A 15,085-nucleotide genomic window follows, 5' to 3' on the forward strand; every position below is an offset into this window, starting at 1 on the left:
CTTGGGCAGGGGGCTGCGCCGGTCACCCCTGAGGTGCAATGCATCCTGGATGCCGGGCTTTCTGCTGTGCAGGTAATGGAGCTGAGGGGCCCTGGCTGCCGCTGGGGGGATGGAAACTGGCAGGACCCTCCCCAGGTGGCTTCCATGCCCCCACACTCTGTGCCAAGAAGTGGGCTCCCCTCACTGGGATGTGGCCTGAGGACGGAAGGACACTGAGCGGTTGTGACACACCCAGGGGCCAGGGCATCCGCGGGATTGCTCGGGAATGCCACCCCATTGCCACTTTGAGGGAGCAGGAGGGCCAGGGGGCCTTGGGGTCGGGTGTGTGCACCAACGCTCGCTCCCTCCAAGGACTCAGTTTCCTCATCTGTTGGAGATAAGTCCCCAGCACCACTGTGCTTGCCTTCCTAGAGGGCGGTTGGGGGGGGGGGGCGGAGAGAGAGAGCTGTCCCCACGAGCTTGCTGACTCCGGGACCTCCGAGACATGGGAGCTCACAGTGCTTGGCGCTGTGTGGTTGGCCGCGCACCAGGCACGACGTCGTCAGGGCCCGGGGAGGGGTCTGCGTGGACGGGACATTTATGGCGTACTCACCGTGGCCCGGACTGCAGTTCCATTTATTCCTCAGGACAGTCCTGTGAAGTTCGTGGGCTGTTACGTCCATTCACAGGTGAGGAAATAGACCCAGGAACGTAGGTAGACTGACCAGTGCGTGTCAGTGGTGGTGCCAGGACTCACAGCCAGGTTGAGGGTATCCAGAACCCACTGTTCTAGGGACAGAGGGGGCAGGTGCCGTTGGCTCGGGCCGCAGTGCCCCCGCGTTTTCCCACATCTGTTGGGGAGCTCAGCTTGGCCGAAAGGAGCCTGCTTTCACGCCTGCCCAGCTGATGTCCGGGTTGGTTTGGTGGGGGTAAGCAGCACGGGTTCCCTGGAGTTTGGGGCCGAGCGTCTGCAGAGGGCACTGGCTAGAGGCAGGCACTGGGCTCAGGGTAGGGAAGTTTCCGGGTCTTGCGGCCTCTGGGCTGCGTGTTGAGGGCTGTGGGCTCCTGTACCACCTGTCGAGGACGTGTAACCATCCTGAGTTTGTTTATTCATCAGACAGAATCCACCGAGCAACTCTAGGGCCTTGTGTAGGTCCCAGGACGAGGGCTGGGCCCTCATGCAGCTGCCGGGCTGGTGTCTAGGCTGAGCACTGGAGAGTGGGCACATCTGGGGCGGGCTGCCATGGGGAGGCGCGAGTGCCTTCAGAGCAGGGACGGGGCTCAGGGAGGGCTTGAGAGTTGAAGGAGGAGGGCAGGGAGAAGCACTTCTAGGAACACAGCACAGCTGCGGGAAGCATGGAGTCCAGAGAGAGCACACGGTGTTTTGGAAGAATTGGAAGAAGTCCTAAATAGCCGAAGAAGGACTTAGGGGTGGAGTGGGAGGCAGGGATCCCGGCGTCACTGCACTGTTCGGCCTACTCTCGCCGCGGAGTCCTGTTGCCGTGCGCGCTCAGCCCTGCCCTCTCGAGCTTTCCTGGGTGCCCGGCTGGTGTGTCCTCACTGCTCTCAGTGTCCCTGCGCCCAGACGCTCCCATCCAGATGATCACGTGGCCCCCGTGTGCCAGGCCCTTCGGCAGGAAGGACTGGGAGCTCTAGTCTCTGTTCCTCGGGGCCCTGGTGCCTCTGTGCCTGCCCCTGGGCCCTGATCTGCCCTGCCTGCGTGGCTTCATCCCCACACAGCTGCCCTCCGTCTTTCTGGGCACGGCCCCCTGTCCCTGTGCTGTCATCTCCACCCAGATGTAAGCCTCCCAGGTTCGAGCTCCTGAGTTATTTCGGCATCCTCCATGCACGTCCACCCATGGTTTGGATTAGAGCCACGATGTGTTTCCTGGGTGCAGTTAACTTGCTAAAAGCAGAAAGAAGAGGGTTTTCTTTTCACTTCCCTAATCAGGGAAGAGTGTCAGGAACTGAATTCTTCCCTTTTGGTTGCAACTTGCATTCTGTGGCTTAAATTCACGTAGGAAAAGGGAAAGAGGTTTGCGGGTCTGTGTCTGAGCGCCGCGTTGGCTGTTTAATATTAGTGCCCAGGAGACATCTATTTTCTGCCTTCCTAAACCTAATTTCTTCATCCACTGGTACTTGCTGAGAAACCTTGACTTCCTCAATTACAAACTGGCCTAAGTGAGCCATTTGTAATAATATGTGTGATTACATCAAGATGTGTAGCACGACAGACAGGAAACCAGCATGAAGCCAACACGTGTCCAGAAACACATCGGGTTACATTGAACAATGAGCCATAGTTTGCCTCATTAAGGAAAAACGACTTCCATTTTCCTTATTTCCGCCAGCGAGAATAGCTGCTGGATCAGAATGATCCCGATGGATTCCCCTTCTTTACACGGCAGAGGCTTTACTTGATGTAGGTTGAGGGGACAGAGGCACTCGCCGTGTTTATATGCCTGTTTTCCACCCGCAGGTCCCGTCTCAGTGGTTGGTTGGGCCATCACTGGCGAAGAAGGGGGACCTGGATCTGCTGTGGGAGGGTTCCCGTGTGGGAGTCTGTAGAAATTTCCAGAACTCCTCCTCCTGTCCCTGGGGCTCGGCGGGAACAGGTTTTTCCTTGACTGGCTCTCACCCATCTCTGAAGCGCACCGGCGAGGCGAGCGTGGAAGGGCTCCTGAGCCAGCTTGTCCTGGAGCATCTGCAGCTGGCCCCGCTGCAGTGGGGTGAGTACCTGCCGGTCCCCGCCGGGTGAGCGCGGCCCTCCCCGTGCCCGCATCTGCTCCTGCGCGTGGCTGCGTGGGCCAGCTGGCCACGGCGAGGGTGCGTCTTCAGACGTGTCCCGTCAGCACGGACCCGTGAAAGGGTCAGCGCCCTCCAGATATGCGTGTGGCGGTGGACGTCGAGACCCTGTATGGTTCTAGCCGCTGCGGAGTCCGACCTCCTCCGTGGTGGCACTTGGCCTCGTGTGTGTGGCCGCGTCCCCCCTCTGCGTTTGGGTCTTGAGTGATTGGCGTGGCGGACGCGAGCAGGTGTGCAGCCTCCTTGCTCCTACCCTTCTCTGGATGAGCTCTGACGGCTTCGCACGGGGTCATCCCGGAAGGGTGCCTGTGTGGTCAACACCCTGACTGGGTCCTCGGCCTGTGAGTTCACCTGGAACGATCTATCCAAATGTCTGCTTCCTGTTGCACCAGAAGCCGTTACCCTGGCCTGTGTCTTCCCAAATAGGAGTCAAAACTGCTTTGTTGAGAAACAAGCTAAGTGTATTTTTTTTGAAGTGAGAGGCTTCATTAATTTCTGGAAACGGTTTCATTATATAATCTATTTTAGGTCAGATGCGAGCAAGCAGTTTGTGTGTTTTTTTGTTTTTTTTTATACCCCAGATATCGTTGTAATTAGTGTCAAGTCTTTTCTCTGGTTAATTAAAGTATGATCTCCTCCTTTTGCCTACTAGAAACACATGGGAATTGTCCCAGGGGCTTGAAGAGAAAAACCTTTCTCCTGGCCTTCCCTTCCTCCCCTATCAGTTTGCGAGACCCCACATACTGCGGGGGAGGGGGGTCTGTCCTCGCTGCCCTGCTCCCCGCTCCCACAGATGAAGGCCGGCGGGAGTCCGTGAGCTGCCAACGTGACAGCAGTGAATGGATGGCCTTTTACACCCAAGGGGCTCCTTCGTGCATCCAGCCTGAGTGGAAGGAAGGGGGTGTTTCTGCAGAGAATCAGTGTTTGCACCATGGGGGGCTTCCCTCAGCCCACTTTTCCATGTTGGAATGTCCGATCTCTTGCTTACCTGGACACAGCCAGCTGTTTCCACCAGGTGTGGATAGCTGAGCAGGCTCAGACACCCAGACCGCCCTGCCTCCAGGGCTGGGACAGGCCCAGGAAACCAGCCCTGTGAAACAAAATGAAATCAAAACTTGTGTTAACATATCCTGTCCACCAAAAGAAAGAACTTGGCCAGGGCCCACAGGGTCCCACCGTAGCCACACCCTGCAGTGGGTCCCAGAGGTTCCGGACTCCTTCCAGAGCCCTCCTGGAGGTCCGTGCCTTTGCTTTGGATTCCTTATGGGTGTTTTTCTTTTCTGTTAACACAACTTGGGTCAGCTGTCCTACACGCGTCATTTGCGCAGCAGTAGGTTGGTAGATGACACAGGTGTTAGTTATGTTATCCTGGAGAAGATGTATGGCTTGAAAAAAAAAATCCTAGGACCTGGAAGGCACTGTGCCAAGCAGTGTCGCTGGGAGGACGTGTGCCGCTTCCTGCATGGGGGCGGCCGGGTGCCACACCTGTCGTGTCCTGGAGCATCCCACCAGCCGAGTTCTTGTACCCACGGCGTCAACACCCCCAGAAACCGCGCATAATGTCTTCCTGGTCCGAGTGTTGTAATTAATTTGACTGTTACCGTATCTGGCTGTTGCCGGTGAACATCTTCATGCTCAGATTTTTGTCTGGTTTTCTGCCTGGACCAGTTATGTAGTTTCGGAGTTCCTGAGTCAAAAGACGTGAACGTTAAGTCCCTTGAGCTGTTCTGCTAAGTGAATACGTGACTGTTGATGGCGACGTGGACATTGTGGGCACTGGGGTTTCTGAGGCCACTTCCTCTGTGGTGTTGTGAGCACAATTCTGGTGCGGTGGCCCACGAGGGACAGCGGTGGGTTTTGTCCACAGTGGACAGGGTCTTCCTCCCTGGCCGCTGCCCGTGCCAGTGCCCACCCTTCCATAACCCCGCAGGTTATACCCCCCTCCTCACGGCAGGCTGGCCTGGAGTCTGCCCCGTCCCCGCCCCATGACTGGGCCCCCCTCCGACCTGAGGGGGTCCAGATTGTGCTGCACAGGGGGCCTAGCCCGGCCGGGCCCTCGCTCACCTGACCGAACGCTGGCCGGCTTGGCCTGTGCCGGCAGGGTCCTCTCTCTGACTTAGAGCAGGCTCAGGTGGGCCACCCAACATCCAGCCTGTTACTTTCACCACTCTGCACGTGTGTATAACATACCAGGCGAGGTACGAGGACCCACATGGTCACTTCTGGTACCCTCGCGTGCTGCACGTGTCCTTCCCTAAACGAGGACGCTGCGGCTCGGCCACGTCAGCCGTCTTGTCCAGCACCGCCCCGCTGAGGGGTGACTGATCCACGTTCAAAGGCAGACACCCTCAACTGGAATCTGGACCTTTCCACCAGATGACTCGATAAAAAGAATATATTCTCACCGCGGAAAGCCAGGCAAAATCAGAAACGTGGTCAGAAAAAAATGACCCTCTTCCCAGCTTCCAAAACAACCTCTATTTCATTGAACTTTGGTGTATTTCTAAGCCTTTTTGCTATCCCCAAATTTAAATTCTGTTTATAGAGATGCCCAGACCGTGTTTGTATATTGCGTCTTTTTTTTTCTTTTTTTTTTTTACTTGACGAAACGTATCTCCTGTATCACAGGCCTGTCAAATGCTTGCTGTTAAAGGCCTCGTGGTAACCTCATCAGACGGATGCGAGGTCACGTAGTGCTTGGTCTGTTGTTGGATGTTTGGGTTGTTTTGAGATGTTCATGTTTCTGCAGGTTGCATGCAGCGGCTTGCACGTAGAGCTTTTCCGTGTTTGGGGGTCAGTCCCTCTGCAAGGAATCTCTGAAGTCGTTACTGTTTCACGGGGCGGTTGGAGAGCGCAAACGTGTCGGCATCTGTGTGTGATGGTGGCGTCACCTGGCGCGGACGGGCACGCTGTTGGCACCAGGCTGCCATGCATCTTGGCCTCGGCTCTGCTGCTTCCTCGTGGCGACGTCCTCGTGCAAGCGGACGAGTCCTCTGAGCCTCGGTCTCTTACGGAGGCCGCGACGGCAGCAGGTCCTCAGTGAGGGTTTGCAGAGATGTCCGTGATCCCAGCGAGGTCGCGCTTCTCTGCCTCTGAGGCGGGTGGGGGACCACGGAATTGCTGGGTGCGTGTTGGTCGTGGGGAGGAGGAAGCTGGGGTTCTGGGGTGCATCCAGAGGCAGGGCGGGGCTAGGGCGGGACCCCAGGTCAGCATCATTGGGCTGCAGCTTCCCAGGTGCTCCCGTCTCCGGCTGGAAACTGCCCTGCCCGCCAGGCGGGAGGACAGGGCGGGTGGCAGAGCCCAGCGTCCCCTGACTACCTGAGGGCCGTTTCCCTTCTGGTCCGTAGGTGCCGGTTGTGGTGACAAATGAGGCCAAGCGGTCTGCCACACTGATTTCAGTGTCCCATTACTGTGCCCCCTGCCACCTGCCTCAGATGATGACACTTTCCGTAGCTTCCTAGGTATATCAGGGATGGTCTGTGCTTTCACTGACAGCCGGGAGTACAGGTTAGGTGCTGGCTGCGTTAGGCAGTGGATATTTTGAGCGCACACCTTCTGAGTCATCATCAAGCCAGCCCCACCATGCGCTCCGGCCCCGACCCGAGCTGTGATGTGCCGGCCGCGCGCACGGGTGTGAGAGTCACGGGTCTGGGGACCAGCAGACATGTGACACTGGTGTCCTGCCTCAGGGAACAACGCCCTCACGTTTGGAGAGCGCGACACAGGGTCCACACTTTCCGTGTGGTTTGTCCAACCTGTGCAAGCCTGCAAGGCCATACTCACTGTTCTCCTTTTACAGGGTAGGAGGTGCTCAGGGATTTCTGTCACCTAAGGTTACAGGGAGAACCTAGATCGTTGGATCGAGAGATTTGTACGTTCACTCAGTGGATAGCTGTCTACTTGACCATCCAGTCTGTAGCAGGCACTGTCCTGGGTGCCGGGGACCCAGATAGAAGTTCCACTTCATCCCTGCCTCCAGGACACTCCTGGTCTGATGTGGGTGGTGGACCCAGGTTGCTTAACAGACCATCCACACACAGCCTGGCGTCCTGGATGCAGAGGCCAGAGGCAGCTCAGGAACCAGACTCCTGCAGCCACCTTGTTCCAGAGGGGCCAGCCCTGCACTTGGGGACAAGGCACAGAACCACCTGCAGGCCTGTCGCGTCTGAACATTGATCCTCCTACCTCCGTGGCACCTGCTGCATTCGGCAACCCTGTTCAGGAGTCTGGATCTGGGGTCCAGGAAGCCAGGCTGTCCTTGCCTCGAGGCGGGGCTGCATCATGGGGACACTTTGGCAGAGTGTCTTTTTGTCACATGTGTCACGTGGAGGCCTTGTGGAGCTCAGTTTGTCTCCGACCTGAGAGTCGTGCGCAATGGCTGTGGTGAGTCAGCAAGTGATGTGTCTCAGACGCCTCGAGAGGGCACGTGGAGAGGCAGGTTCCAGCCAGCCGTCCGGCAGGACAGGTGACAGCCACACGTGGCCGCGAGTGGCCCAGGCCTCCCTGGAGGCCCAGCCTGCCCGCTGACCCCTGCCTCTTTCCCAGGGAACTTGGCAATGGCACAGGGCTGTGGATTTCTCCAAGCATCTGTGCCCGGGAGAGAGTGTTAGTACACAGGCCCACCGGTGAGGCAGGCTTTGTGGGGCCAGGCACCTCTGTGAGACCCGTCTTCCCACCTGTTCCCCCGCCCCCCTCCACCCCAATCTTCTTCTTGGTCCCAGGCATCCTAGTTGTAAAATAATGTTTGGGAGCACTGCTTTCTTGTGATGATTTCCCCCCAAGGAGTAACTTTGTGGAGAGCTTACCGGAGCACGTCAGGAACAGTTCGTGGTCGCTTTCTCTGTCCCCTCACTCACTCTCCATAATCACCCACTGAGATTGGCGTTATTACATATCTTACCGGAGAAGCTGGTGAGTGAAAAGATCATATAATTTGTCCCCAAAGTTGCTACTTCCGCATCTGATCTGCTCCTTGTCATCCAGGGTTCTCTACAGACCTGTGGTTCTTTCTTACATGCCCTGTGCTGCCCCCAGTCACCCCGCTGTCCACCCAGCAAATGGCTACTGAACCCCTTCCAGGTGCCCGTCTGGGCCATGCTCAGGGGGGCTGCCTTGGGCCCCCCAGCCGTCAGCTGCCTGCCACTTTCTTTAAGAGCCACCTTCCTTCTGGAAGATTTCTGCAGTAAGTCTCTGCCCATGGGAGGATGGGCCACGGGGCCATGCCTTTCAACTTTTGATTCCGAATCTGGGAAATCAAGGTTCGTGTCTCTGCAGTGTGGTGTATGGGGTCTCCCTGGTGCCCTGTGGCCCCTTGGGCCAGGACAGGCCATCCAGGAGGAGATGAGAGGTCCAGTGCACGTGCTACACCGCGTCCCTGCTCCACAGGTGCTGAGAAAGGACAGGTGTGCGTGCGGCTGTCAAGCTCTGAGAAGAAAGGAGACAGGTCTGAGATCTCCAGGGTGCCAGGTGGCAGGTTTCCAGTCCCTGATGGGCAAAGAGTTGGGAGAGCTCCCTGCCCAGCACAAGTGGGCCAGGCACCCTGGTTATGACAGACCCGAGCCACCAAGCCAAGAAATGTCCCAGCTCTCAAACTTGTACCAGCGATATCAACACCACTACCTGTGTGGAGAATGCCCTGGGGTGGACGTCTGCTGGCACTGAACGTGCCCCAAGCCACACAGTCCCCACGACAACCCTGAGAGATTGGAAAGACCACCCTCGTTTTATAGAAAGCTCACGTCCCCATCCCTGGCGTGCATGCAGGTGGCAGAGTGAGGAGTGATTCCAGGCCTGTGCCCCTGCCCCAAAGGGAGAGACTCTGATCGGAAGCTTCCTGCTAAGCTCCCGTCTAAGTGTAACCCCTTCGAGGCCACACACTCCGCGTTTGGTCTGTTGCTTTTGCAAAGATAAACAGGCACAAACGAGCTTCAGAATTGGGGAGGTGTGGCAAGCTGTGTGTGGAGTCTCTGTCCTGCCCCCGACCCCCTCCCCGCCCCCCCCCCCCCCCAAGCCGTCCCATCCCACAGGCCGAGCTGTGCCAGAGCCTGCTGCATTTTCCTCCCCCGGGGAGCCCGTGGGGGAGTCCTGCCACTTGTCTTCCTCACTTACCGACAGGTCCTGGGTACCCTCCCCTGGCCGCCCACACGGAGCGGCCACATTCTTCTGTCCGTACTCCGCCTTCTGACCAGCCCTTAGGTGGTTCCTGGTCGTTCGCTCTCCTGAACATTGTCGGAACAAGTAAGCGTGCCAGTCCTCACATGAGCGAGACAAGTTGGAAGTCGCTTATTTTAAATTTAGCAAGCTCTTTAAAAATATCTTCTGTTTCTGTGTCATGCTTAGAAAGACTTCCCTCCTCTAGATTATATGCATATTTTAAATTCTCATGCTTCATGGGCTCATCCACTGCAACACTGAGATCTCCTCTTGATCTGGAATTTATTAAGGTGTGAGGAATGAGGCATGGAGCCTCTCTTCCCAGAAAACGATTTAATTGTCTCCAAGTCACTTAATGGTAAACTTTCTCCACTAATACGCAGTGTCATTTTTCTCATGTGTAGGAACATTTTTGGACTCTCTTCCATGGCTCTTTTTCCACCCATGAGGCAGAACCACCCTCGTAACTATTATGGGTTGATAGTATATTCTAATATTTGCTTGGGTATTTGCTTCCATGTCATTTTCTTGCCTCTCTTTCTCATCTTTATTTAAAACTGTGATAAAAACACATAAATATGCCATCTGGGCCATTTTAAAGTGTACAATTCGAGGCTTAACTGCATTCATACTATCGTGCACCAGACCATTTACTTGCAAAGTTGGAACCCTGTGCCTATGGAACACCTTTCGTGTTTTTATGGAACTTCAGAAGGAGCTCACTTTTTAAACATTGAACTTCTGTTGGTATTTAACTGCCTTTTCACCTGAGGTCATTTTCTCAGTTTTGTTTCTTTTATATAATTTTTCTTCCTCCTCTTTTTCTTGATTCAGCCGGCTAACCGATGATCTCCTCCCCATCCGTTCTCCCTTCTCTAAGTCAGTACCTGCCGTTCCCGTCCTCACACTGCTGCTTCGTGTGGGCTCACTCTGTTAGTTTTTCCTCACTTACGGAGCCAGCTGTTGAGTCCATTTATTTAAAATGTCCTATTATTGGGGCGCCTGGGTGGCTTGGTCGGTTAAGTGTCTGACTTCGGCTCAGGTCATGATCTCATGGTCCGTGAGTTCAAGCCCCACGTTGGGCTCTGTGCTGACAGCTCAGAGCCTGGAGCCTGTTTCGGATTCTGTGTCTCCCTCTCTCTCTGCCCCTCCCCTGTTCATGCTCTGTCTCTCTCTGTCTCAAAAATGAATAAACGTTAAAAAAAAATTAAAAAAAAATGTCCTATTATTAGTGCAATGATTTTAAGGCTATGAATTTTCCTACAATTACCCCATTACCTGTGTCCTGATAGTTGACATGTCCACATTTGATATGGTTCAGGCATTGTGCAATTTTAGTTTGTTTCCTCTTTGTCCCCAGGGTCCTTGAAAACATAGGTGTTCTGTTTCCTGAACTTGTGGTGACTTTGTAATGTGAGGGAATTGTGACCATCCTAGTGCTGTTTTCACCTCTGAGAGTTTACTGAGGTTTCTTTGTGCTTCATTCTTTGTGAACACACCACAGATGATGAAAAGGAAGGCATGTTCCTGGTTTTAAATATATTGTGTTGCAACACGTATCCGTTCAATTCCCTCATTAATTGCGTTGCTTAGGTCTTTAGGACGCTCACTTCTTTGAACCGCCACAGACTTTGAGAGGTGTCTTACAGCCGCTGCTACTGTGGGCCCTCTTCACCCTGAGGGGACTTCTGTCCACGGGTGCGGTGGCCCTGGGTCCGCAGGACGAGCGTGGGTGGTCTGTGGTGCATAGATATCCTCCTTGTACTCATTGTGCTGTGCCCTGTATCCCTTGAAGTGCCCTTCTTTGTCCGTTTCAGTGCTTGTTGTTTGGTCTGATACAATTACTCTTGTCCCTGCCTACTTTTAGTTGGGCTGGGATGCCTTTGCCTGTCGTTTTATTTTAAACATTTAAGATGTCCTTTTCTCTTCCCGCGTGTGGTTCTCTTAGATGAAGCAAGGAGTTGAATTTTGGTTTGCAATCCAACTTTAAAGTGTTTTCCAGGGGCGCCTGGGTGGCTCAGTCCATTGAGCATCCAACTTCGACTCAGGTCATGATCTCGCGGTTTGTGATTTCGAGCCCCGTGACATGCTCAGAGCCTGGAGCCTGCTTTGCATTCTGTGTCTCCCCCTCTCTCCGCCCCTCCCCTGCTCATACTCTGTCTCTCAAAATGCTCACACGCTGTCTCTCTGTCTCAAAAATAAATAAATACTTAAGAAAATAAAAAGTGCCCCTCTCCCTTGGCACTGAGAAACTGGCTGCAAGTACCTGCTGTAGCCCCTCCCCCACAGGATCTCGGCCTCTCAGCGAAGGGGCCCTGCCCTGCGGACACCCCAGCTTATGCTCCGGACCCCGGCCAGGCTGCCCTTTAGGTGGGCGCCCTCTTCCCCCCGCTTGGGCCCTGGTGTCCTGCATGGGGCCGCTCTGTCACGCAGATGCCCCCAACAACCACCCTCCCTGGGGCCTCGGGACTCGGGTTATGCAGGAAGGGGGCCGGGCTCTGCCAGGCTGCCTGTGATGTGAGGTGAGGCCCGCCCCCCCCCCCCCCCCCCCCCCCCGCCATTGCCTTTCCTGGCTGGTCAGTCGTGCTCATTCATTCTTCCGGGCCCGTGTGAGGCATATACTCTTCTCCAACACCCCTTTCCCTGGGCTCCACTCTTCCCCCAGCCCCGGAGCTCTCCCGGTTCTCCTGGGGGTATCCGTGCCTGTCACAGGCTCTCTGGGAGCTCCAAGTTACGTCTGCATCCCCACACCCCGGCCTGCTCCTTACCTGGCACGGAGTGGGCACAGAGCTGCTGCTTGAGTGACTGGTAAGCAGTGAGCCTTGAGCGAATACTCGGTGAGTGAGTGCGGGAGAGAAATAGTCCCTTTCCTCGAGGAGTTCATGGACCCGTTGGGGAGGAAGGCTGTGTTCCCAGCAGACAGAACGACCTGACTTCATGGAGGAGAGCCTCTCTAGGCATCTGTGAGGGTGCCTGCGGCTCTGGGCCCTGAGAGCAGCCTTCCGCCAGACCCCACAGCGTCCGTGGTGACGACCGCTCCTCTGCTCCTGCCACCTGACCACACGGAATCCAGAGACCTGAGCCGGCTGCTTTGAACTGGTGCTAATTAGTGTAGATGTAAGTCAGGCCCGTGGTTCCAGGGTCACAGGACCTGCCAGGCAGAGGTCACATACGACACGTGTTCCCTGCGGCCTCACACCGCCCTCCTGGGCCTGATGATACTTTCCGTGTCCTGGGATGCTGGTGGCCGCCTGCCCTCCCCTGGCACATGGACACAGCACTTGGCTGAGGCATAAGTCACCTTTGTCACCAGTGGCTGGGGCAGGCCTCTCGGGGGTGGGGTAAATGACCTGTCCCCACCCAGGTCAGAGGCCATGAGCGATGGTTATACTGGACTTGCCATCTACTGAGACTTTTCCTCCAGGACCAGCGCCCTGGCAGCAGGGGTCTGTCCGGGGCTGTGGCCATGCAGTTCCCCGCGGGTGTGGGTGCTCTCGGCTTTCCCTCCCGCCCTGCACGATGCGCCTGCTACCCCTCAAGCAGAGTACCTCTCCTCCTGCAGGTGGGGACCAGCATCTGTGTGGTCACCAGCCAGGAAGTCACAGAGCTGGCATTGGGATCGGTGTCTGTCTGGGGCCAACCATGGGGCTTATGCTCTGTCACACTGCCTGGGTGTTCACTGTACCTTCAGGAAGACTGTATTTCAAGAAATTTTGAGACCTGCTGACCCAGGAGGTGGACATTTCACTCTTTCTCTCATCTTCCCTTGTTTCTTCACATGATAGTGAATTTTAGCCCCTGGTGCTTCCGCACTGCAGGAACCTTTCTCTCTGAATTCTGCAGGCCTTTCCCAGTCCCTGAATGCGGTGCTTGGGGGAGAATATATGTTCTTGCTGGAGTTCAGTGTAATTGAACGGGGTGTCTGGACGCGGACCAGCCAGGACTTACCGTACCCGTCGGTGAGGTCCTGCTTTCTTGGATGCCTCGTCTGAGGACAACACGGGAAAGGTCCTCGGGCACCGGCCGGGTGGATGGTTCTGTGGACAGGCCGGGGCACTAAGGGCTTCTGGTAGAGGAGGTCATGCAGGAGAGGAAGGAGTCCTCTGTCCACGTTTCCCCCATCCTCTGGGCTGCCGGGAGCCCTGGCTGTTAAATACGGCCTTGCTGGGAACCGGGCCTTGGTTATTCTGCTGAATGCGGGCTGGGGCTGCGGCAGCCTGGGGGCTCACCTGGTGAAGACTGTCCCCATTGCTGCTTCGCCGGGGCTTCTGCGCGAGGCCGGCCACTCCCCGCAGCCCAGACCTGTCTCACCCATCGGCTGTCCATCACAAAGGCCTCTCCACCGGCAGCCCGCCTCCCCCGCTGCCTCCTGCCCCTTTCCCTCCTCCTCCAGTCACCGTGTCCCTGCTGCTGCCGGAGGATGTCCTGATGATGGTGGTTCTTCCCCGTCCAGGTCCTGTCAGCCCCTGCATTTGAGATGCACCCCCTCCCCTCTCCTGCCCCTCACCTCTGGGCGTCGTCTGGTCACGCGGGGTGTCTCGCAGGCTGCCGCCATCCAGGGGTGCCGTGGGAGCCCTGAGGAGGGAGGAGCCTCTGCCAGAGGGTCACTTGCACGTTTGCCCGGTGGCCCATCAGCAGCCCGGCCGGCCTCTCCTTGTCCCTAGTCCTCAGATCCTCCAAGGCTCAGGTCCCCTTGGGGAGCTTCCCGGTGCGGCCCAGCCCCCATCACGTCACCCCTGCCCTGGGTGTCCTCCGCAGGGATGCGGCAAGTGTGGGCCCATGTGTGAATACACGATGCTTGTGTGTAGGCCATGCCAGCTCTGTGCCCTTGGGCTGGTGGTGTCCTTCACGTCTTAAGTCACTTCACCCAGGCCTCCCCCTCTAGTGTGGACACTCTTCAAGTGTAGACGCAGGCTCTGCCTCTCGTTTCCTGCTTCACTGGAGGAGATGCCTGATACTGGTGCCCATGTCCTCGGTCCCTGAGGATAAAGCGCTCCCACATCCGTTCGCATCAGAGTCTTGGACTCAGTCACAGAGTTACAGACGAGAGCCCTGGGGCCTCCAGCCGGGCGAGGTGACCCGCCCGAGGTCTCCTGGCCAGGAAATCAACTGCAGGCCTCCGAGTCCCTCCGCTGTGCCCCCAGGCTGCCTGCTTCCCAAGACCTGGTGCCTGGGCCCGAGGCCCAGTGAGGGCTGCGGGTGGGTACTGTGCGGCTTCCACCGGAAGGGAGCAAGGACGCCTGGTGAGATGGGGACACGGTGGGTGCCCACATGCATTGAGAAGTGCAGGTGAGCGGTAGGACGCTGGGGCCGTGTCCTTGCTAAGCCACCGGCAACAAGGCCTGCAGCAGCCAGCTCCTCCTGGACGGCGGCCCCACTCCCTCACCTGTGCCTCCGCCTCCGGGCAAACTTGGGAGGCAGCTGCTCAGGGCCCCCGTCCCAGCTTTGTGGCTTTAGCAACTGTCTTGATCTAAGACCCAGACGTGGCTGTGAGGATCCACAGCCAACCGGTGATAAATGTATGTATTTACCACCTGCTTTTCTCCTGTGGCCCCGCAAGGCATCTTTTAGGGAAATTAGGCCTGTCCTTAAGTAGCTCATATGCCAGGCCCCACGCACCCCTGTCCGAGGGGCTGTGCCCGGGGTGGGGGCGAGGGGGGGGTGGCTCACTCAGGGTGGGGATGGCGTTGGGGCTCCCGCTGGTGGGCAGTGCCGTTCCTGGGTCCCCGATGCTTCGGTCCTTGCTGCAAGCACAGGGTTTATTGGCATTTCTGGGCAGGATTAACTGTTGCCCTTGTTCCGATCCTGTTTGCAGCCTGCCGTGGGGAGAACGGGCCAACTGCCATGCACGCCCCTCCCAGGCTCCTCCGTCCCGTGTGTGCTTTTAGCTGCAGCGCTCAAACCAAGGCTGCGGCTGAGACAGGGAGCCCTGGGTATGCGCGGTGGTGGCCGGGGCGCCTCCACCGTCCCCGTGCTGACAAGCTTGCCTCTTCAGCCCTTTGCAAAGGTACGAGAGTCTTCGGCGTGGAAGGCCGAGGGCGCGTTCAGAACGGGGTGCCTGCCGTCCTTCCTGGCTCCCGCCTTTGGCTCCATGCACCACACAGAAGCTGAGTCCCTCGCGGGGCCTGGCGCCTCGCAACCCGGCAGG

The 15,085-nt window shown here is 57.0% G+C and overlaps 1 protein-coding gene across 6 annotated transcripts in view; it reads left to right on the top strand.

Moving 5' to 3' along the window:
* The window catches only part of TRAPPC9 (trafficking protein particle complex subunit 9), a 573,855-nt gene that overhangs the window by 452,272 nt on the left and 106,498 nt on the right, over positions 1–15,085 (top strand). For all 6 annotated transcript variants that reach the window (XM_045453562.1, XM_045453564.1, XM_045453567.1 and 3 more), the window contains one exon: positions 2,618–2,708. In XM_045453562.1, coding sequence (XP_045309518.1) covers positions 2,618–2,708 — 91 coding nt within the window. The remainder of the gene's footprint in view (positions 1–2,617; positions 2,709–15,085) is intronic.

This window comes from Leopardus geoffroyi, chromosome C3, assembly GCF_018350155.1.
Source record: "Leopardus geoffroyi isolate Oge1 chromosome C3, O.geoffroyi_Oge1_pat1.0, whole genome shotgun sequence".
Taxonomy (NCBI): domain Eukaryota; kingdom Metazoa; phylum Chordata; class Mammalia; order Carnivora; family Felidae; genus Leopardus; species Leopardus geoffroyi.